Source organism: Protomyctophum parallelum (assembly GCF_964188405.1).
Source record: "Protomyctophum parallelum genome assembly, chromosome: 20".
Taxonomy (NCBI): domain Eukaryota; kingdom Metazoa; phylum Chordata; class Actinopteri; order Myctophiformes; family Myctophidae; genus Protomyctophum; species Protomyctophum parallelum.
This window is the reverse complement of record NC_139718.1, coordinates 11701446-11723081: the sequence shown is the minus strand read 5'-3', so window position 1 is coordinate 11723081 and position 21636 is coordinate 11701446. Positions and strand designations below refer to the sequence as shown.

Sequence of the window (21636 nt, the reverse complement as noted above, 5' to 3'; positions counted from 1 at the left end):
TATTATATTATTATTTTTTTTGTAAAAGTGAAAACCACTAAATATTACCATTACTCATTGTTTTACAACATATTACCATTGTAACATTTCATCCACTACTAGTCCTACATACTTACACCTAGAAAGCCCATTCAAACCTATTTAGGTTCATCCTACGGTGGACATGTGTGCCTGAAAAGGAATCTTTGAAATGTTTCATAGTTTTAGAAATATAGTGCTTTCAAATTTGAGACATTTATAGGCAGATAGTGGCACTTCAAAAAATCACTTTCACCCAGAAACTCCATTCACACTTTGTAAAATTCAGCTTACTGTGGAGACACATGCTGGAACTTTTTACTTTGAAATGTTTTGTAGTTTGAGTTATTTAACTTAAACGCCCAATGCATTCTCAATGGCAATAGCACAAACTTTGGCATGCTACATGAACCCATGACCCTCACCAGTCTGGCCCCTGTCTGGACAACAACCCCCTTCCCCAAAGGTAGCTCCCTCAGAGGAGGGAGTTATGGTCAAATATCACAATGCGACAATATCATTATGCTTACATTATTAAGAATTCTGTTTTAAGTTAATAGTAGTGGTAAAATGTAAACTATATTTTTGGGGTAGTTAATCATTCAGTCTATCCACTATTGAGAGTATGTTCTCTCTTTAATTACAGCAGCAGTATTTATTTTAGAAGCTTAAGTCCTTGTATCAGTAAGTCTTGAATAGATTAGTAAAGATAATGAGATATACAGAAGGGGGCTGTAATGCAACTATTAAAGGGACACTTCACCCTTTTTGCAAAAAAATGTATGTTAATGACGTTTAGAAGCTTTAGAACACTTTCCTGGAGATCTTTATGTGTGTAATATGTGGTTTTAGATATTTTAGATTGTAGCAGTGAGCCTGTTGTCTCTGATGTCATGGACACTGGGCTCACTTCCTTCCTGGACTACATGTTGTCTCAGTAAGACAGCTCTCCCCCTATCCACAAGGAGGAGCAGTGCACCAAAGAATTATGGGAATTGTAGTCCAGGAAGGTAGTGAGACCAGTGTCCATGACATCAGAGACAACAGGCTCACTGCTACAATCTAAAATAACTAAAACCACATATTACACACATAAATACCCCCAGGAAAGTGATCTAAAGCTTCTAAATGTCATTAACATATATTTTTTTGCAAAAAGGGTGAAGTGTCCCTTTAAGGATGCAAACTGCCTTAATACCCCATGAAGAAGCAGGATCAGTAAATCTGTGATCCACATAATGGGTCTAGAGACAAAAAGCCAGACGGTCTATTAAGCCAGGCTTGCTGCTCGCCAAATCAACCAATTCTGAGCCTCGCTTGGCTTTAGTGGAACGGAATAAACCAGGCTGTAAAGATCAGGATTTAAAAAGCCTGGCTTTGGCCTAAATCCTGGATTAGTTAATCCAAGTTTCGTGAAACAGGCCCCAGGTCATTTAGTGCACTGTTCCGTGGAACAAGAAGAAAAACATTGTCACTTGCCTACATTAAATGCATGGTCAGGGACCACATGCAATACCTTCACAGACCACAAGTGGTCCACGGACCACCTGTTGAAAACCCCTGCACATGATTTATTTAGCAAATAACTATAAATGACTCATTCCAAACCTGACATGCATGCTTTATCTTTGAAGGAGAAATTGTGGGGAAACAAAGCAATCACACTTTAACTGAAAAATATTTATTCTCCATTTTTCAAGGAGGACAGAGAATGAATCTGATAAAAAAAAATCTTCAACTAAATTTTTACCATGCACTTTTTTTTCTGGGCTCTTTTAACTAAAATAGTAAACTAAACCATTTAAAACTGTACCGTACTTCTTATGAGTCCAAAGAAACTAGCAAATATAGCTCTACCTAAAACAGTGTCCAGAGCAAGGCCAGCATCATACAAACATAATTATGCATATCTTCTGACTTCAGTGTATTGAGACCTCCCAGTCCACACACAGTCTTTCCCGTTAAGCAGGGACTAACTCCATCCGGAATTTAGCCAGAAGACTAAGATGGTCAGAAGGGAATACTTCATTGGGTAGACCTTTCATTGACCAGAGGACATCCTCTGATAGGAGGGGGAGATAACCAATCATTCTCAGACCTGCACCAGTCAGGTGGCTGTCACCTGAGGAAAACATACAAACAGTGATATCAAGGCTCTTCACATTTGAAAGGGGAAATCAGACCAAACCTGACGTGTACCTCATTATCTACTTCTGAATATTTCAAATAGCCACAATTCTATTTAGAGAGCACATTTACATTTTGTTTATTGGTATGCCAATAGAAAGGTGGACAGAAGTACTTTGTCCTCCATTGATTTTGAAATTTGGATGTGCTATTTAAAATTCCTACTTTGATATGTACTGTATACTGGATTTTGGGTCTAGCATTCCACTGAGAAAACCTATTCACAACCTTTTTTTCTTCTTATTTAGAGCACATTTACTGTTTGGACTGTTGTTTGATCAAGGCAGATGGCCTCCTACCCTAGAGCCTGGTTCTGCTCAAGGCTTCTTCTTATTAAAGGCCCTGTGGCCAAATGCTTGCTCAGATGGGAATATACCGGGTCTCTGCTCTATACGTATGCAAAAGTGTCTTGAGACAACGCAGTTTAATTGAGGCCTATAATACAAAGAATGATTCCTGTCCTTTGGCCTGATTTGTTTGGTAATATGTCCAACCAAGAGCAATATACTGTAGGCTTATCAGGATAGCGAATGGGGTCATAAGGGTGTGAACAGATGTCGGCTGCATAGCTGTGCAAAGACCTCATTCTGAGAAATTCTTCATTTATGGTCCGTCGTATGATGGCGTCCCGCACCGGAAATAGCAAAGCATACAAACTAACAACACGTCGCAGGTTGAGAGCCATTTTCAGCATGCAACTCCGTAGTACAACAAAGAATAAATCAGGCTTAAGGCTTTGTGCACTACCGTGTTTGTTGTTCAAGAATCAAGGTGTATTTTCCACTACTCATACAGGTACAAGCAGTGAAATACTAGTGTGGCAAGTAGCCTGACCACCTGCATTTTCCTACCCTGGATAATACAATTTAGGTGACTAAAAAAAACCCATAATGTTTTATACGCGTGACGGGACTTGCATACCTGTGTGACCACCAGCAGTGTCAGTGCATTTAGGACTGTAGAAGATATAGTCGACTGTAGCTCCCACGTCAGAGTGCAGGGTGGTGATCTCAGGCCGACCAGAACCAGGGAGAATGTGTTTGTAGGCTGACTGCAGGTTCAGCCCATGATAGATACTGTGTCCCAATCTGTGACAAAGAAAAAGTAATAAAAACGCATCGCAATTCCCCATTTGTGAGATATATAATTTATATACATACACATATATTCCGTCCATTTGGACCCCTGGTGCTCCCTGAACGCGACGTTGAGAAACAACTATACAGTATTGTCAGGCAACAAGATAACAGGCAATATGTGATTGTGACCCTTTAACAGGTAAGGAAACATAAAAAGGCAATATTTGAACTGACCTCTCAATGCAAACACATTGTTGTTGATTTTCCCTGGAAGCATCTGTCAAAAGCAAGGATGGAAAGAAGAAAATCATGATTCTAGAACCAGCATTAATAGAGGAGGCTGTTTAATGTGAATGACCAGAACATGAGCTGTTACTGTACTGTACCGGGTGTGTTGTCCGTCACACAGTCGATCAGATCCAGATCCAGGGGTCGAACACAAGCAGATGCAGAGAAGCGCAGCTGCAGGAGGAAGTCATGGTCGTACCGGAGTTTCCCTACATAGGGAGGATAAAAATGAGAAAATGGGCTAGAAGTAGGGCTGGGGCGGTATGGGATTTTTATTACCGCGGTTATTGCCGGCCCCCATACCGCCGGTATGGCAGTAATTACCCCCCCCCCACCCCAAAAAAAAAAATATAATAATAATAATAATGGGAATAATAAGAGGGCTAATAAAAGTTACAGGTATGGTGTGTGCGATATTAATTGTGAGATTACCATAATGACGGTAATCATTAAAGGACCACTTTTCAACCTATCTTCATATAATAGGTCCTCACTAATAATCATGATAAAATGGCACGTTTTTCTCACTAAATAAATCTTGTTTAAATGGTGGTCCACCATTTTCAATTCATCATATAATTTTGTACACTATGCACTTCTATAAAGCCAAAAACAGGAAATCATCATAAAGGAGGTAAAAAGGGGGAAAAACGTATACAGTGAGGGGGGAAAGGGGTGGGTGGGGGTGGGTGGAGTCAAGGGATTTACATGTCTTAATGACAGTTGGTAGGGCGTTCCACATTTTTGTGGCATAGGAGTGAAATGAATTTAGGTGGACCCTCTTGTAAACAAGTGTCCACTCGCAGTTAACAGTCTTTGTATTGAGTTGTGCTTGAAATGTAGTGTAATTCTGCAAACTGTTAATACATATTTAAACCAATCAATCAATCCTTGTTTGTGCCGAATCTGGGTTACACATGGTTTTTTTGAGCGGCACCAAAGAGATCCAAAATGATTTTGGAAAGAAAGATCACACTGTAAATACACAGCACAGCACTAACCCGATTCCTGAGTTCCCCTTTTGACCTTGTCTTTGTCTGTTGTGTACTGACAGTTGTCTGTGATTCCCAGCGAGCTGGGCAACAGGGGTGCAAACACTCTGTGTTGGTGGGTGGCTCTGTAGGACAGGTCCTCTTGGCCCGATATCTGACATAAACAAAAGGATAGAAAGAAAATTACTGCAAACATGGTGGCTTCTTGAAACAACTCAGTTTTTAGTTGTAATCCATGTTGGGTAGAAGACACTTCTGTAAGTGTCAGTCAGTTAACCTACTCAGTATAATGGTTCATGATGGAAAAAAGAGGTTTCAATTAATGTATACGTTTTATGGTTAATATAAGCCTAAGAGTGTGTGGTTGAAAAGTTTCAAAAAACATCTGACCATTATCTTGTAGAACTTACAATCTCATAAGCCTTTGTTTGCTACAGAGGTTATTTTGTCATGTCATAATAAATGTATTTATGACAAACCCAAAATATCGGAATCTGAAGTAGGGATTCATAATATTGACATTTTAACTGATTTATTGATCAATACCGATACGTTACCAGTTGCGTTTACCTTATACCCGTTTCACAGTTAACGGTAATCCTGCCTGCAAATGCAGACTTCTACAAAAACTACTGAATAGTGACACTGCACTCGGTTTCCAAGTTTCCAAGTGCTTTCACCACTGAAGATGAGCACAACTTTAATTTGAAGAGATAGACCCTTTTGAAAGCTGAATGATAGATTATCGTGCATCCCTTTCAAGTACTTCAACATCGAGTAACATGGACAGTTTGTCTCACCGTCCAGGAGGGTAACCCGTGGTAGAAGAGCTGGCCGTTGGTGATCAGCTGGTACAGAGGCATATGTGGAACAGAGTTAAAATCGCCGCACAAGATGACGTTGCAGTGGTCCCCTCTGTCCTTGCAGAACTTGACCACACGACTGATCTCTGCCAATACTATGGCCAACTGGGTCAGCTTTACATCGCCTCTCCTGGGGTTGAACAGCAAGTGGGTGTTTGCCACACAAAGCAGCGGGCCCTTTGCCTTGACCTCCGACCCACGAGTGCTGCTGGCCACTGGCTGCAGCAGCAGAACAATGCCCACGTTGTCCTGGTTCAGAAGTCCTGTCTCAGGCCTGTAGAATTCCAGCAGCTTCACTGACAGCTCGGAGAACACATTGCCACGGTAACAAGTTGCACAGCCGTCTGTCTTGGTTCCTGTTCTCCGTTTGTACATACAGCTATAGCCTAGCATCAAAAAGCCAGAATTCAAACTTAAATAAATAAATAGTTCCTTAAGTAAGACATTAAACTGCATTAAACAATACCGGGTATTCATACCGACTACTACTTGAGCCAGCTTACCCATCTGTGAGAGGAAGGGATGCAACTGCTCCTTATAGTGGTCCTCCTGCACCTCTTGAAGGCACAGAATCTACACATGGGAGAGATGCACAGCTCATTAAACCCGTCAGCATGAACAAAAACAGCTGTACTCACCATAGATAGTAAAATGCCCACTATGAAAAATTATATACTGGTATGAAATATATAAAAATCAGACCCGTCTGAAGTGAGTGGTGCTGTACTGTACTGTACAAGCCCTCCTCCATTGCCTGTCTGTCTATGTGTCTGGCTGTGCAACAGTGACACTTGATTGTGAGCAATCGCTATAACGCACAGGCACACACATAGCTGTCTATAGGAGTGGTTGCACCACTCAAAAATATATAAATAACTTTAACTCACATCTGGTGCCCATTTCTGGATGTCCTCTGTGAGGTGGCGGTAACGGTAGTTCCACTGCAGCAACTCCAGGGGGCAGTGAGAGTACAGCTTCTGGTTGGCTTCCAGGAGGTCCTGGGCCAGGATATTGTAAGACATGACGGTGAAGTCCAACACATCCTGGGAGGCTGAGAGCTTGTGTACAGACTCCGTTACCTCCTCCCATGCCCTCCAGACCACTGAAAAGGAGGCTTTGCTAAATTATCACAGATATTAGGCATTTTTTTCTCCAGAGAACGTACTTCTTTTACTGTGAGTTACTTGTTACAACCTATTTGAGGCAGGTAACGTACAGTAGCAGTGATGTAAATAGGTTTCAAATGTAATGGTTCTAGGGACCCAGGGGTGGTCTTTTAGATGAGTCCCAGGGACATTTTGAGTCCCACTTCAACGATGTTAGAGTACAGTACTGAGTCCCACTTCAACAATGTTAGAGTACAGTACTGAGTACAGTATTGCATCCCAAGACCACTGCACCCTGGGCAAGACCTACGCTGAAAAGACTATCAGCGGAAGTTGCGGGATTTTAGTGGAAGTATTGCCCAAGGAAATTACGTTGATGCTTTGAAAATCAGTTTACATTCTCCGCGAATGAAAAAAGTGTTTTGATTGGTCGGGAAAATATCGTATCCGGGGGAAATACATCGGACGGATATTCCGGAGGATACGTCCGCCGATAGCTTCTCTGCCTTTGTGACCAGGCTTTTCTTTTCGCAGATAAGTAAGCCTGGGACAGAGGCTACTGGAGAGTGACATGATTGCGTACTCTCAATTTAGTGAGTCTAAGAATGCAGGCTATTTGCATCACTGCAGTAGCAATGTAAATCTACTAAATGTATTAACCACTATATATATATATATATTATTATTTTTTCTTCCAAAACTGAAAATTGGAAACTGTTAAAAGGGCTAGGTGAAAAATAGGGCTTCACTTGTCTCACCTTCATAAGGAGTACTAGGTGTCTGCTGTAATGTGGGGTAGTAACTCATGGAAGGGTACTCCACTGATACGTAATGCCCTGCTTCTGCAAAGCCAGGGTCTCCAGGTTGTGGATCATGATGCAGAGTGTTCCTTGGTTGCGTTTGGAGTTCAGAGAGGAGAGAGACTAGGTCCAGCGGAGGACAAATTGTGTCATAATTTATTTCACCAGTGCCAGTGATGTATTCATCCCAGCATTCTTTCCGGGCAGTCGCTGCTTTGCCACGAGACAGTGACACTTCCAGGCTGGGTATGGGGATTTTCTCCAGCATTGGGCAGATTTCTTCCACTCTAATGTTTTCAGATGACTGAAACTGTAGTTGTGTCAATGGGCTGATCATCTCACCAAGTGCAACAGTTTCTTCCTCCACCTGTTCCTTCATATTCCTCTCCTCGCAGTGGACACAGTCCGCATGGTGCACCTGCTGGGCAGCCTCCACCTCGTCTTTTAGGTTTTCACTACTCATCTTCTCCTCCTCTTCTGGTACCACTCTGCTTTGTACCCCAGCATTGTTCAACACAAGCTCATTTTTTGTTTTGTCACCCGCAGCAACCTTCAGCAGTTCTCCATCCATCTCAGACCTTTCATCTTCTTCTAGAACTTGCTCTTTCAACACAGGCACATTCAGTTGCCCATCTTCCTTCCTTGGAATATCATCCTCCGGGACTTGCTGCTTCATCACAGCCAATTTCAGCTGTTCTCCTTCTGCCCCAGGCCTTGTATCTTCTTCTGCGACTTGTTGCTGCAACACTTCAACTTTCAGCTGTTTTCCCTCTACTTCAGGTCTTATATTTTCTTCTGAAACGGTTTGCTTCCACACATCAACATTTAGTTGTTCATCATACACGTCTGGCCGTATGGTGTCTTGTTGTGGGACCTGTCGGTTGAACCCTTCCCCTGTGCTCTCTACTTTGGCATTCCTCAATACTAGCTCGTATTTATTTGTCTCACACACAGCAACTACTTTCAGTTGTTCTTCGTCCGTCTCAGGCCTTGTCGCGTCTTCATCAGGGACTTTCTGTTTCAACCATTCCCCCGTTTGTCCACATGTCACACCATTAGGTTGAAGCCACTGATCCCTCAATGCTGTCTGACACTTGGTGAACTCCCTGGTTGAGACAGAAACAAGATCCAGCTCCTTGCCATTGACAAGTACAGGAGGGAGATTCTTCTTCTTTGAGGCCTCTGTGTAGGAGAAACACAAGTAATTGGAGTGAGAAGATAGATGTGCATTTATTTTTAAGTCTAAAAGTAATTTATTTTTGAGGCAGTGAGATAAATAGTTTACGTTTTGGCATAAAAAAAACAGACTTCGACACTACACTATCATTTCTGGACTATATTACACACCAAAACATTGGCACATGGTTTTGTCTGTCTGACGTCATCAGCAGCAGCTGAGGGCTTGAGCTACAAATGATGCATGCACAGGCCAAAGGGCTGCTATAAAATGCTATAATTCGGTCAATGAAATGAATGAATGTGCAGACAAGTTCACAAGAGGACACTGTTTTCTCCAGACGGTGAAACTATCAGCAACAAATCACAGCATAAGTCAAAGTGTTGTGTTCTGCGGAGCGCTCTGTCAGCGGCTAACATTAGCCTCGCTCTCCACCACCACCACCAACCACACAGCTGTTCAGAGGAGTTCTTTCAACGAACCAAACGCTGCACAACAACAAAGTCAACTTTTTTGGACTGGCGGAGTTGTTATCTACCTGCTGCCGAGGCTCTCTTGCTGAAGTACCGTGTCAGTGGGTAGAGCCCGTAAAACAACAGGCTGCCAATCATGGTTGTTTGTTTGCTCTCAAGATCGCATGCGCGTTTTAAAAGAGTGACTGCGTGAGGTCTGGACTCTGGACGCACTGTTTCCCAAACAGTGGGTCGGCACCCTATGGTCGGCACCCATTAATTTGTCGTGGACAACTTTTTATGGGTCTCGAGTAAAAATCACATTTTATTTTCCTACATTTACATTTTTATAAGTATTCCTTTCACATACACTGTGCATTATTATTATTTGGCATTTATATCTCATTTTCATTTTCATATTTTAAATTGTGCATAGCCATAAATAAACTCTAGAGTAGACTCTGGTAAACCCCCATTTGATTTGACACTGGCCTTGATCAATTTTAATGCACATATTTGACATTATTGTTATTGTACTATTGTTTTTATTTATGACATTTGGTCTGGAATCATAATTTACAGAACTATAAAACTATCTAGAACAATTCTGCACCTCGACAGGAGGTGGCGGTGATACACCACAAATGTAGCAAGGAAGACGGCGTAAGCACAGAGGAGGAGAGCGACCCTAGCTGTTCTCTCTGTTGCCGAGTTACAGAAAAGCGTCGCCAGCCTCAGTCATATGTTAGCTTGTTAGCAAAGCTACTTTTAGTTTTTACTGTGCACCACGGCCAACGCAATGGAAGTGACAATGGATCCTTTATTTCTTGCATGGAGCTATTTTAGAAGACGGAAGTTCCAACGCTGTTCTGATATCTGTACAAAGATATTAGAGGACAGTCCATATGACCAGGTACGATAGCATAGCATGCTAGAGATTATAGCACCTGTGTAATCCTGTTTAACCCTTAATCTCATATAGTTTTGTTTAATCGCAACAGTCTCACTTTTAGCAGATATCTTCTCTGACTCTGACCCAATCTTCTTTTCATTTTATTTCCATCCACTTTATCTCACTTTATTTCCATAGACTTATTCACTTAATATTTCCATGTCTTCTTGTCTTTATTTCTTCCTTCCTGTCTTCATGTTTTCCTTTCATCTTCAACTCATCTTCACTCTCAACACTCATAAGGACACAGACTCACTACATATCTCTGAGGTAACCTTTAATGCACTGAAAAATCCATAGGGGTCATAAATGAGTGTATACATAACCAAATGGATAATACAATTGTACACTATCAGAGTTAAGTTAAAGGTATATTCAGTGATTTCACTTAATTCAAATATCACTTATTTTTTTGTTTTGTTGTGATAATCCTCCCTACTATAGAGTGTGCTGGCCATATAAGGAGTTCCTCCCTGTCCCCAGTTAACCCCTGGGGGTCAAAAAACCGTAGGTTTCGTTTTTGACTCTCTATCCTGATTGGACGAAAGGCTGGGTCCCACAGCCAAAAACGAAACCTAAGGTTTTTTGAGTGAAATCACTGAATATACCTTTAAGTGACCAGTGGGAATTATATCGTGTGATGATGATGACCATGCTTTCTATGGTGCTACCACGGAAATGTTGTCCTTTCTGCAATTTGTGGTCCAAAAAGTAATTGTGTGTGTGTGTGTGTGTGTGTGTGTGTGTGTGTGTGTGTGTGTGTGTGTGTGTGTGTGTGTGTGTGTGTGTGTGTGTGTGTGTGTGTGTGTGTGTGTGTGTGTGTGTGTGTGTGTGTGTGTGTGTGTGTGTGTGTGTGTGTGTGTGTGCGCGCGCTAGGCTGCCTGGAGTCTGAAGACACGTGCTCTGACAGAGATGGTATACATAGATGAAGTTGAGGTGGATCAGGAGGGCATTGCTGAAATGATGCTCGACGAGAGTTCTATTGCTCAAGTAGCACGTAAGTCTCAACTGTTTCTGTTTGTCTCTCTGTTCCCTGTACTTGTACAGTTCATTCAGTGCTCTCTTTTCTTCCTTCTCAACCGAATAAAAACGGATTGTACGGTACTTGCCTCACTCACCTCTAGGTCCTGGAACATCGCTGAGACATGTTGTAACAAGTCATGGTGGTGGGCCCACACCTGCCGTCAGGTACTCAATCACACTTCTCCGTTATGTCAGTAAAGGCCTGGAACCTGGGTGCCCGTTTTGCTGAGTGGTTAGGGTGCATACATCATAGGCTCTGATACCTGACAGTGAGTTAAATTCCTGGGCCAGCCAGAACATTTGCTGAATGTCACACGCCGACTCCATCTTCCCGTTTCCTGCCTTTATCGATTGGAGCTGTCAGTAAAGGCAAAACAATCGAATGAATAATGCTCATGTAATATTGGCTCATGGGATTTAAGCCCAGAAAAACAATTGAATGAATAATGCTCAAATATTGGCTCATGGATTTCCTGTGGCTCACAAAATAATAAAGCTGAATTTTGTTTGTTTCACTCTAAATGTAAGGCCTGTGACTCAATCGGGACGTCCGATCACAGGATTTGTGAGACCCAGCACACAGTCAGGGAGACCTGGAACGATGGAACAGGCCATTAAAACCCCTCGAACGGCCAGCACAGCTCGTCCTGTCACCAGTGCTTCTGGAAGATTTGTCCGCCTGGGAACAGTGAGTGTTGTATTCTCATTGCAAGGCATGCAAGTCCTGATGTGTAAAGGTGCTTGAAACCACATAAACCTTAATCTATTGGACAAATAGCTCAAATAGAATGGCTGATCTACAACATCATATTGTGACACATACGCATAACGCACTGTATACGTATGTATTTGAACACTTTATACATTTCTTTTTTTTTTTTTTTTTGCAAAAATTGCTCACAATAGGGAGTGATACAAGAGCTCATTCAACCATAGAGTCTGAAAAGAGCAGGCATGTAAAATAAATTAGTATCTACACAGCAACATTTTAATCTGAGAGCATGGATCCATTTACAGTTATATCATTTTGAAGTGTTCTTTCTTTTAAATAATTTCTGTAAACACAGCTTCATAAATTTGCTTGAATGTAGTCATTTCCATTAAGTTACAGCTATCTTCTTATTTCATTTTTATATGTAACTAACTATAACTATATTAGACTATATGGGGATAATGGCGATATGGTCGCATTCTCACCTCTACTTTGTTAGACTCGATGTGAATAGGCGGAGAAGTTCCATCATTCTTTCTTTTTAAGTTTTCTGTGTTTGCAGTCCCACTGCGCTTTATCAAACGTGCATCAATGTGTTCAATTCATAAACTATACAGTAAAATCTATGTTGTTAAAATTATACTTTGAGTAATAGTTAGCAGGTTGTGTGTGTGTGTGTGTGTGTGTGTGTGTGTGTGTGTGTGTGTGTGTGTGTGTGTGTGTGTGTGTGTGTGTGTGTGTGTGTGTGTGTGTGTGTGTGTGTGTGTGTGTGTGTGTGTGTGTGTGTGTGTGTGTGTGTGTGTGTGTGTGTGTGTGTGTGTGTGTGTGTGTGTGTGTGTGTGTGTGTGTGAGAGAGTGAGAGAGAACCCAATCGCCTCCCTTCTCTTGCTATATATCCTGACCCGTACACTGCATTGTTCTTGTGTGTAACCTTCAGCATATTTGATATAGGCATATTGTAACGGTTTGTTATAGATCATGGTTCTGGGGTGCCAGCCAGGCAGTTGTATCCTGACAAAATGTTCAATTAAGAGGGTAACCGTTGCATAAGGCTGTGAAGCTAATGTGGTCCGCACCACACTAGTACACACCCTGTAAAGTCACGTTCAAAGCACATAGGTTCACCACAGTTCAGTTCAGTAATCAGTTCCAAGTACAGTTCCATCTTATATCCAGCCCTTGCACAAAGGCAAAACCTGACAGTTATGTGTCTCGTACCCCGCACGGTATCCGTTAGTTTGTACCCTAACCCCTCAGCTGTTCTGTTGTGTATCCACGTTAGTTACTCACTCACGGCCGTACAAGTGTGGTGGTTAAATCGCCACTGTTCCAAGGTGTCCTCCTTATGATCCAAACGATCCCCGGGGAGTCCTCTCAGTGTGATATCCTCTCCATTATGACTTGTCGTCCAAAAGATAACGTTCCGTGCGCACAACGAATGATAAACTTAAAGGGTTACAACCAAACAAAACGTAACCGCGAGTCCAACAAACACCTCCAGCCTCCACCGCTGTCACAGCACTTCCTCCTGTAGCTAGACAGGTGCGTGACGTCATGTCATTCATAAAAGGAACGTATCTGTCTTGAGTGAACTGAACGGCACCAATGGGCGTGCGTGGCAACGCACAGCTAATCGCCACAATATGATCGTCTGGCCATATTGCAATAAGTGCTTCTATCTCTTTATTAGACCACGTCTGTCCACGGAACATCTTTACACGTCGCTGTGTAATAATGCCTTCTCGTGTGCCAAATACCAACTTCTTCATCCCACAATGGCACAGTCATCCCCTATATTAAATGCGATTGCATTCACACCTGCGGTGATCCACACTCTGCTGCCCTTTGAAGCGAAACCACAGTTTTTTGGGGGATTAGAATTCGTTCATTTGATGGAATTCGATTGAGCCTTACACCTACCAATGAAGTGCACTTTCTGACAATACGCAGCATGATTCATTGTAATCGCAGTATAGTATGCTGGTGTGAATGCCACTGCTATGTGAGATAATGTGACTGTTTTCTAGTTGTTTCATTCATGATTTTTAATGTCTGTACTTTAACTATCACATAGTGTACATTCATATCGTCACTGTTGGGTGGAAATCTTGTTTGTCCAAAACTGGTGTCCAAAAATCTGGTGATACAAGGTTTTTTGCCATACAGCGACAATAGCTTTAAAAGTGCTATACAAATAAGTTTGATAGGTGTTGTAACTTTGTCATATTTGATCTTCCTTCTACACAGGCCTCTATGTTGACCAACCCAGATGGGCCGTTCATAAACCTCTCAAGACTAAATTTAGCCAAGTATTCTCAGAAGCCCAATTTATCCAAGGTGAGACTTTAATTTGTTGAAAAAACAACATCCTTTTTCCTGTAGGCCTGTCATAGGTTTTACACAATTATTTTGCCTAATCGTCAATCCTTTCCAGTTCATCATACATTTAAAAGAAAATAGCAGAAATAGACCATTCACAAGCTTACAACGGGTCTGTTCCAATGTTGAAAGCAAAAGAAATGCATTGATTTGCTCTTGTTCTCCATTAACTATTATTTTCCCCCTCAGACATTGTTTGAGTACATCTTCCACCATGAAAATGACGTAAAAAATGTAAGTTGCAGCATTTTGTTGTAAGTTACATGAAGCATATGTTTAAGTTTAAGACAATTTTCCAAGCAGAAGGTTTTTTCTTGTGTGTGCACAGGCTTTAGATTTGGCCGCTCAAGCCACTGAGCATGCTCAGTTCAAAGACTGGTGGTGGAAGGTACAGCTGGGGAAATGCTACTATAGGTGAGCGACCCACAAATAATAACTACGCTATTTGAGTTCAACTGTTTAAATGTAATTTGATGCTGATTCTATCAAATCTGTTTCATATAATTCTCTCGTGCATCTCTTATAATTGAATAATTTTTCAGACTTGGTCTATATAGAGAAGCTGAAAAACAATTCAGATCAGCTCTCAACCATCAGGAGGTGGTCGATACGTACCTCTACCTTGCTAAGGTATTAACATAAATATAATAGCAAACACGCCACATTGCAAAGTTTTTACACAATGTATAATCTAGGACTGTTCCCTCATAGTTCATTGAGTCATGGTTGTTATTGTTCTATTTTTCCACTTGACAAGGTTTACCAGCGTATGGATCAACCAATAACGGCCTTGAACTTATTCAAGCAAGGCCTGGACCACTTCCCCGGGGAGGTTACTCTGCTAACAGGAATCGCCAGAATCCACGAGGTAGGTTGCCTTGGTCCTCGTTCCTTGAGACTTTTTTAGTTTATACTCATGAGTCATGATGTGATTCCTTTACTGCAATGTTTTGTTTATTTTTCCACAGGAGATGAACAACATCACTTCAGCCACAGAGTACTACAAAGATGTTCTGAAACAGGACAACACCCATGTGGAAGCTATCGCCTGCATCGGCAGCAATCACTTCTACACCGACCAGCCCGAGATTGCATTGCGCTTCTACAGGTCCAAAGTGCTCAAGAAAATACTAGAATACCTCAGTTCTGTATATGTTCTCATTGGTTGCTTTTGCACTTTTTTTTTACTGCATTAATGGATAATTAATTAATTATGCAAAATACTTTCCTATGTGTTAGACGTCTGCTTCAGATGGGTGTGTACAACTGCCAACTGTACAACAATCTTGGACTGTGCTGCTTCTACGCCCAGCAGTACGACATGACTCTGTCCTCATTCGAGAGGGCCCTAGCCCTCGTGGACAATGATGAGGAGCAGGCTGATGTCTGGTACAACATAGGACATGTGGCTGTGGTGAGTTGCCGTTCTCAGAAATTGGTGGTCATGTCTATAATGTATGTATGTGTGGCCTCAATGTTTATCCTCAAATATTTGTACAACAAATCAATCCCTGTAGCTCAGTACAAAGTGCAGATTCTTGTGTTTTGCAGGGCATAGGTGATATGACGCTCGCCTATCAGTGCTTTAAGCTGGCTTTGGCCTTTAATAATGACCATGCAGAGGCCTACAATAACCTGGCTGTTCTCGAGCTCCGCAAAGGTCGTATTGAACAGGTCAATGTCATTTCTTTCCACTTTTTAAAGATTCATTATTAAACTAATACGAGTCAATATCCAATACAGGTTTAATGTATAGTGTACATTAATCATTATGTAATATCTTTGTTGCTTCCAGTCTAAAGCATTCTTGCAGACGGCTGCCTCACTAGCCCCTCACATGTATGAACCACACTTTAACCTCGCCAATCTCTCTGAAAAGGTAATACATCATCATTACATTCATAGTAATAAGTATATTTTATAAGCCCAAAGACCAAATAACCATAACAAAATGAGAGAAAAAACAACCCAAAAAAACGCCTGTCTGACATAATGCTGAATTGAAGTTTTCTTTCTTCTTGTGCATCCAGATTGGAGATATTCAGAGCAGCTACACTGCTGCCCAGAGGTCTGAAGATGCTTTCCCAGAGCATGTGGACACCCAGCAGCTTCTCAAACAACTGCGGCAGCACTTTGCTCTGTTGTGATTTCTCAAAACACCTGACCAGCAATGGCTATAGTGTGAATCATCTTGCCACCTGGTGTTTACAGTGACACTAAAACCACAGCGCTGACATTACACAACAGTGGACAGCATTAGATTACATGCGTGAAGGCTATCAGAATCTCAAAGCTTTGACACGGTAATGAATGTAAAAATGAAAGAACCACTTAAGTACTTTATCATACGACAATTAGCCAAAACAACCAATCCACAACCTCAAAACGTGATGGGTTGTGAGCTTGTAGATCTGATATTTTACATATTTCTGAAACGTTTTGGACAACGTTTGAAAAACAGGGCCGGCAGGTTGAAAGTGGTTAATAAATAAACAAAGACAATAACACATCATGCTGAAGGTTTATGGACTTCCAGTAGAAACGGTAAATAGGTACAAAACATGACTTACTGTTACTGATGCTAGTTTATATATTAGACTTGGCTTTACTTATTTAATTTACAGAATTGTATAGTGATATGTACAAAGTGATATAGTGAATAGTGATATGTACAAAGTAAATTGCCAATATTGAATGGGTATATTTCTACTATAGTGAACTTAATGCCACTGTTTAATGCATTCCATGTCAGATGTTTTGGGGGTATTCCAGCTAAACCTTAGCCTGGGTAACGGGTGAAACGCCTGGGTGTACCTCTCCCGGCCCCTCGCCAGATTCTGGCAGAAATGAAAATGTTGTCCAGCAGGGCGAGTGGTTTACCATGCTAGCTAAAACTGGCATGACAATAAAAATGAAAAATCGATCCATGAGATCTTCTACAGTCTTGAAGAAACAGTTTATTCTTCCTTCTGACAGGCCAGGCCGGTGGTAAAAGAAACAGAGTTCAGCTCCTCGATCTCGGCAGCATTTCACAAATCCAATTGAGTGGATGTCCGCATGGGGCATCGTTCCAGGAATGGAAGGGGTTGTCTCGAGGATAGACGGCTGCACAGTCTTCATTGGTGTCGTCATTGGGCTCGCCCTCATTCCAATACCTGCACAGTAAAATGCTCTGTTCATTTAACTCAGTCTAAAATGTATCCATTATGAGTATCGTACTCTTAAATGAACACTTACACTTTTTTTTTTTTTTTCTTTTTTACTTCTCACTAGGTATTTAACTCTTATTTTAACAAACAAAAAATAATAATCACTTAAAGGACCTTATGATCCTGAAGCTTAGTGTTTACTGCAAGTACAAGAGCAATGTCTTTCAAGGACTTGTCATTGCATTCTAAACATGAATGAATAGTAAAGTCATCCTGAGATTGTACAACAAAGGGTCCATTTGGTTCTGTTATTACACCCACAGTTAAATGAGCACTCAATATTTGACAGTGTAAAGTGCAAAATGTAAGCCTTACGCCTCAACCAGACTTGTCCCATCTCGCCACTTCCAATGTCCTTCCTCTTCGTCATCTCTGAGTCCAATCCAGAAGCCACTCTGGTGCATTGGTCTCGACCCATCTTCATTGTCATTGATTATGTTACTCAATAATAACTGATAAAAAAAACCCAATACAGAAATACAAATGTTTTACTCTTTCAATTATGAGTTCTCAAGCTTCATCAGGCTGCGACCCCCCCAAAATAATCAGAACTGGGGACCCCCAATCCTGCACTTATTCCACACTTGGCAGTGTAGGCATTACCTTTAGTTTGACTCTGTTCCACAGATAAATATTGTGAAAATAGCCAAATTACCAGCTCACAATGCCTTGCACTTTGAGGCGTTGTGAGCTTTAGATCAACAATCTTTTACAATGTTTGCCTCTTTTGGTCTTTCTTACATAAATATATATTTTTCAGTTTAAGAACCACTGCTGTAGTGCACTGGTTCTTAACGTTGGCTCAGGGAACCTTGGGTGAGGGGCTCACTCATTCCAGGTTCCCTTTGTACACTCAGCACTGAGGATTTTACATTGTAGATTGGTGTCTCAGAGATTAAAAAAAAAACTCTAATGTGGGCCTAATGCATATCAAACTGGGGTTCCTTGAAATTAAAAAGATCAAGAACTGAAACGCAATTGTAAGAGACGAGTAGTAATGAGATTCACGACTGTAGCGTGTCGTTCTTATAGTTGTGTTGAATGCAGTGTTTTATTTTTTTCTACCTGCTTCTCCCTGCTATTCAGAATGGCCAGGTCAGCTCCTTGTCTCCTGCATTGAGTTCTGGCGTCTTGCCAGGACCTCCGGTTGACAGAGTCAGACAGCGGTAAGAAGTAACACATGGTGTTCAGAAGCATCCACCCTGGTAAGCAATGTCTGCAGCCGTCCTCTGTTACAAAATGACATGGCAACCTTCAGTGTGACATGATCGCATTTGTGGTGGAAAGTCACTAAGTACTGTACTATACTTTAATACAATTTTGAGGTACTTCAACTCTACTCAATGTTTCTACCAGGGATTTCCAAACGGGTGCATGCTGCCCATAGAGTATATATATACTCTAAGATGCTGCCTCTAGGTAGGGTGTGTATGACATTAAGGGCTGTATTTTGTGTGTCTTAAGTACCAGGTCTTATTCCCTAACTTGAGTAAACTAAAGACCTGGAGGCGTGATCAATGCCATTTGGCTATTCTGAGTGGCCAAAGAGCATTGATCACGCCTCCAGGTCTTTAGTTTACTCAAGTTAGGGAATAAGACCTGGTACTTAAAGGGATTGTGACATTAAAAAAAAGGTTTTGGAATTTTATTTAGGTTTTCTAATCTCAATTGCACCCAAAAAATGAACTTTTAACATTCAGTAGATTTTCTGTGATCTAGGATTTTCTGGCTCAAACAGGTGCTCTGATTTGCCGGCAGTAGGTGACATCACTTACTGCAAATCCCATATATGTCAATGGGATTTGCCAGCAGATGTCACTGTTTCACTGTGTTGCCTGTTTTCATTGTAGCTCAAAAGGCCCCAAAAAACCCAAAGAAAACTTCAGACCACAGAAAATCCACTGAATGTTCAAAGTTCAGGTTTTTTGGGTGTAATTGAGGTCATAAAACCTAAAAGAAAAAAGAAAAAGAAATGAAAATGAATGTCATAAAACCTTTAAGACACGCAAAATACAGTCATAATAGTGTAAGGGTGTTGCTGGTGTTATAATTAAAAAATATTATCATAGCATATACATTTCTCTGAACATTGACTTTTGGTCACATTTTACTGCACCAAGTTGACTAAATCTCACTTCATAATCATACACAACTCAACACATGTACATTATATGCTGTCATGGTTGTAAATTTACCAATTAGAGGGAGGTTGGCCCTTATTGCTGCATTTGCTCCCTGAATCTTTAAGATCTGGGCATAGTAGTCTCGGGTCCTTCTCTTCTGGTGCTCCAGATCCCAATGTAGGGTGTCTCGTTGATTGATCTGTCTTGCCAACATTGTCTTGGCCTCATCTCGGCTCTGTATTGCAAACATGTAATCATCTTGGAGCTGCGACAGTTCTTTTCTGATGTAGGATACATCATTAAGACGAAGGTATCTGTCTCTCACTTTGCTGTCTGTCAGTGATGAAGACACATACTGTATAGTCACTGTATTTAAGGAAATCATGAACTCAACTTTTTATAAATGTATATAAATAAACTAAAGTGTAGGCAAGTGTAGGCATAATCATGTTAACAAAATGAAGAAGGTTATCATTTTGCCTCTTCATCTGACTGCAGGGTTGATGTCTTTTGAGGTAGATTTAATTTGAGTGCATTTGCACATTCACGCCCATCGTTACACACACACACACAGCCCGGCTTTGGGCCAAACATACCGTGGATTCACTGGTATGTGTCTGGCCCAAAGCTTGCAGGCTAACACACACACACACACACACACACACACACACACACACACACACACACACACACACACACAGACAGACAGACAGACAGACAGAGACATATGGATGGACAGGGGTGAAAACATAACGGACAAAAAGCAATCAATTGAGGCTGCTTCTTCATTTGTTTATACACTTGAGTGTAACTATAGGCTGAAGTAGTCATGCACAACTAAATGCCTTGTTTGTAATTGTACATTGTAAAACAATATTCTAGTTTTGTAGTTTTCTACACATCCATCAAAGGTGCCATACACTGTATGTTTTGACATTGACTTACAGTAGATGCTTAAGCTCACATCAACCAGCAGTAAAAGCACACCCAGCAGCCCCAGACACACTGATGTCAATTTGTAATGTTTCAACTCGGGTCTGGGCACAGACACGGACACTGGACACAGAGAGGTCAAGGATTAGCAAAAACAACAGAAAAACTATTAAATCCTCAAAAGGATTAGGAAGTATTAATTACAGTATGTCAATGACTTGAGGTCTTGGTGAGCAATTGAAAGCTATGTATTTCGGGTGTCTAGCGTGTACAATTGAAGAACTTTTAACTAACTTAACTAAACAAAACAGGATCTTAATAATAAGCAGTGTTTATAATCTTAGTACATTGTAGTATCATATTTGTATTAATGTAATAACTTTGCAAAGTAATTGATCAAACAAACAAAACCATCTTTTGGTTTTCTGGATTACAGTATATGTTTATAATTATTTTATTGCTCACTATACCTTGAAGGTCATCTTCAGTATCAGAGAAAAAATGGTCATCTGTGCTGTCCTGATCAAACAATTTGTAAGAGCCATCGAAACCACTGTCTGAGGTCCCTGTGTTCTCCATTATGACTGGCAAGATCACAGCAATTACAGCTCTGACATAACACGTCCATATGTGTTCTGTGTGTGTTGATTGGCTGGCAGATCTTTTCCAGTGCCTCCCCACAACATCAGAAAAGGTTTCTCCTTAACCATTTCCAATCTTTGGCCCTCTCATTTTTTACCTTTGCTGAAAATAGCATGTCTACAAGTTTGAATGTTTACCTGCTATATGTTCGTCATATGTTTGCCTATTGTGACATGCCCAGAATAGGGATGCTTGGGTTCATGTGGTTAAACAATCAATCAAGCCTAATGTGACCGCCACAGCATTACATTACATGGGTGAAGGCTATCAGAATCTCAAAGGTTTGACCCAGTAATTTATGTAAATTGTGATTAACACATAAGCCATATGTATTTAATCAATACGACAAATAGTTGAGAACGATTTGCATTGTGACACGTGAGCTTGTTAATCTGCTATTTTTGCCTATTCCTGAATCATTTTGGAGGGACACCAATAGGGACACCAAGTTGAAAGTGGTTAAATAAACAAAGACAATAACGCCTCATGCTGATGGTTTGTGGACTTCAGTAGAGATGGTAATCTGTATGTGACATACATTCATAATACAAACATTGGCAATGACTGCCTGGTGTAACTCAGGCACTTTGGTGTTAGTATAATATCTATTAGACTTGGCTTTATTTATAGGTTTATATTTGTCTCTTTACAGAATTGTATATCTGTGATATGTACAAAGTAAATTGCCAACAACGAATGGA

General features: G+C 41.0%; 3 protein-coding genes across 6 annotated transcripts; 1 reads left to right on the top strand and 2 right to left on the bottom strand.

Annotated features, from left to right (window-relative positions):
* Positions 1-1731: 1731 nt before the first annotated feature.
* Positions 1732-9171, bottom strand: angel1 (angel homolog 1). Its single transcript, XM_083791214.1, has 10 exons — positions 9049-9171; positions 7292-8515; positions 6315-6529; positions 5931-6000; positions 5365-5813; positions 4574-4718; positions 3671-3781; positions 3519-3561; positions 3127-3293; positions 1732-2140 (listed from the first exon to the last, which is right to left on the bottom strand). Exons 1-10 carry the CDS (start codon positions 9119-9121, stop codon positions 1980-1982), a joined length of 2658 nt encoding a protein of 885 aa, XP_083647340.1. The 5' UTR covers positions 9122-9171; the 3' UTR covers positions 1732-1979.
* A 525-nt stretch (positions 9172-9696) lies between these two features.
* On the top strand, positions 9697-16535 carry ttc8 (tetratricopeptide repeat domain 8). 3 transcript variants are annotated; one of them, XM_083791397.1, is made up of 15 exons: positions 9697-9875; positions 10158-10184; positions 10791-10911; positions 11039-11102; positions 11466-11625; positions 13897-13986; positions 14218-14262; positions 14357-14442; positions 14571-14658; positions 14786-14896; positions 14997-15136; positions 15268-15442; positions 15580-15702; positions 15824-15907; positions 16059-16535. In XM_083791397.1, the coding sequence occupies exons 1-15, from the start codon at positions 9762-9764 to the stop codon at positions 16173-16175; spliced, it is 1545 nt and encodes a 514-aa protein (XP_083647523.1). In that variant the 5' UTR covers positions 9697-9761; the 3' UTR covers positions 16176-16535. The 3 variants fall into 3 exon arrangements, with proteins under 3 accessions (XP_083647523.1, XP_083647521.1, XP_083647522.1); XM_083791395.1 differs by lacking the exon at positions 10158-10184; XM_083791396.1 differs by lacking the exon at positions 9697-9875 and having other exon boundaries at positions 10162-10184.
* Positions 16536-16593: 58 nt separating this feature from the next.
* Positions 16594-20879, bottom strand: LOC310877516 (C-type lectin domain family 4 member A-like). 2 transcript variants are annotated; one of them, XM_083791398.1, is made up of 6 exons: positions 20764-20879; positions 20306-20416; positions 19433-19693; positions 18303-18466; positions 17553-17689; positions 16594-17183 (listed from the first exon to the last, which is right to left on the bottom strand). In XM_083791398.1, the coding sequence occupies exons 1-6, from the start codon at positions 20870-20872 to the stop codon at positions 17033-17035; spliced, it is 933 nt and encodes a 310-aa protein (XP_083647524.1). In that variant the 5' UTR covers positions 20873-20879; the 3' UTR covers positions 16594-17032. The 2 variants fall into 2 exon arrangements, with proteins under 2 accessions (XP_083647524.1, XP_083647525.1); XM_083791399.1 differs by lacking the exon at positions 20306-20416.
* Positions 20880-21636: the final 757 nt, after the last annotated feature.

Bases quoted from the DNA above. Each gene is read 5' to 3' on its own strand.
- angel1 (XM_083791214.1), bottom strand. From the start codon at position 9,121: ATGATTGGCAGCCTGTTGTTTTACGGGCTCTACCCACTGACACGGTAC. The intron at 6,001-6,314 runs GTGAGTTAAAGT...TCCCATGTGTAG, and splicing joins TCCAGAAATGGGCACCAGAT to ATTCTGTGCCTTCAAGAGGT. The intron at 5,814-5,930 runs GTAAGCTGGCTC...TTTTGATGCTAG, and splicing joins TCCCTTCCTCTCACAGATGG to GCTATAGCTGTATGTACAAA.
- ttc8 (XM_083791397.1), top strand. From the start codon at position 9,762: ATGGAAGTGACAATGGATCCTTTATTTCTTGCATGGAGCTATTTTAGA. The intron at 13,987-14,217 runs GTGAGACTTTAA...TTTCCCCCTCAG, and splicing joins AGAAGCCCAATTTATCCAAG to ACATTGTTTGAGTACATCTT. The intron at 15,443-15,579 runs GTGAGTTGCCGT...TGTGTTTTGCAG, and splicing joins ACATAGGACATGTGGCTGTG to GGCATAGGTGATATGACGCT.
- LOC310877516 (XM_083791398.1), bottom strand. From the start codon at position 20,872: ATGGAGAACACAGGGACCTCAGACAGTGGTTTCGATGGCTCTTACAAA. The intron at 18,467-19,432 runs GTAAATTTACAA...ATTTTGTAACAG, and splicing joins GGCCAACCTCCCTCTAATTG to AGGACGGCTGCAGACATTGC. The intron at 17,690-18,302 runs GTAGAAAAAAAT...TTTTTTTATCAG, and splicing joins TGAATAGCAGGGAGAAGCAG to TTATTATTGAGTAACATAAT.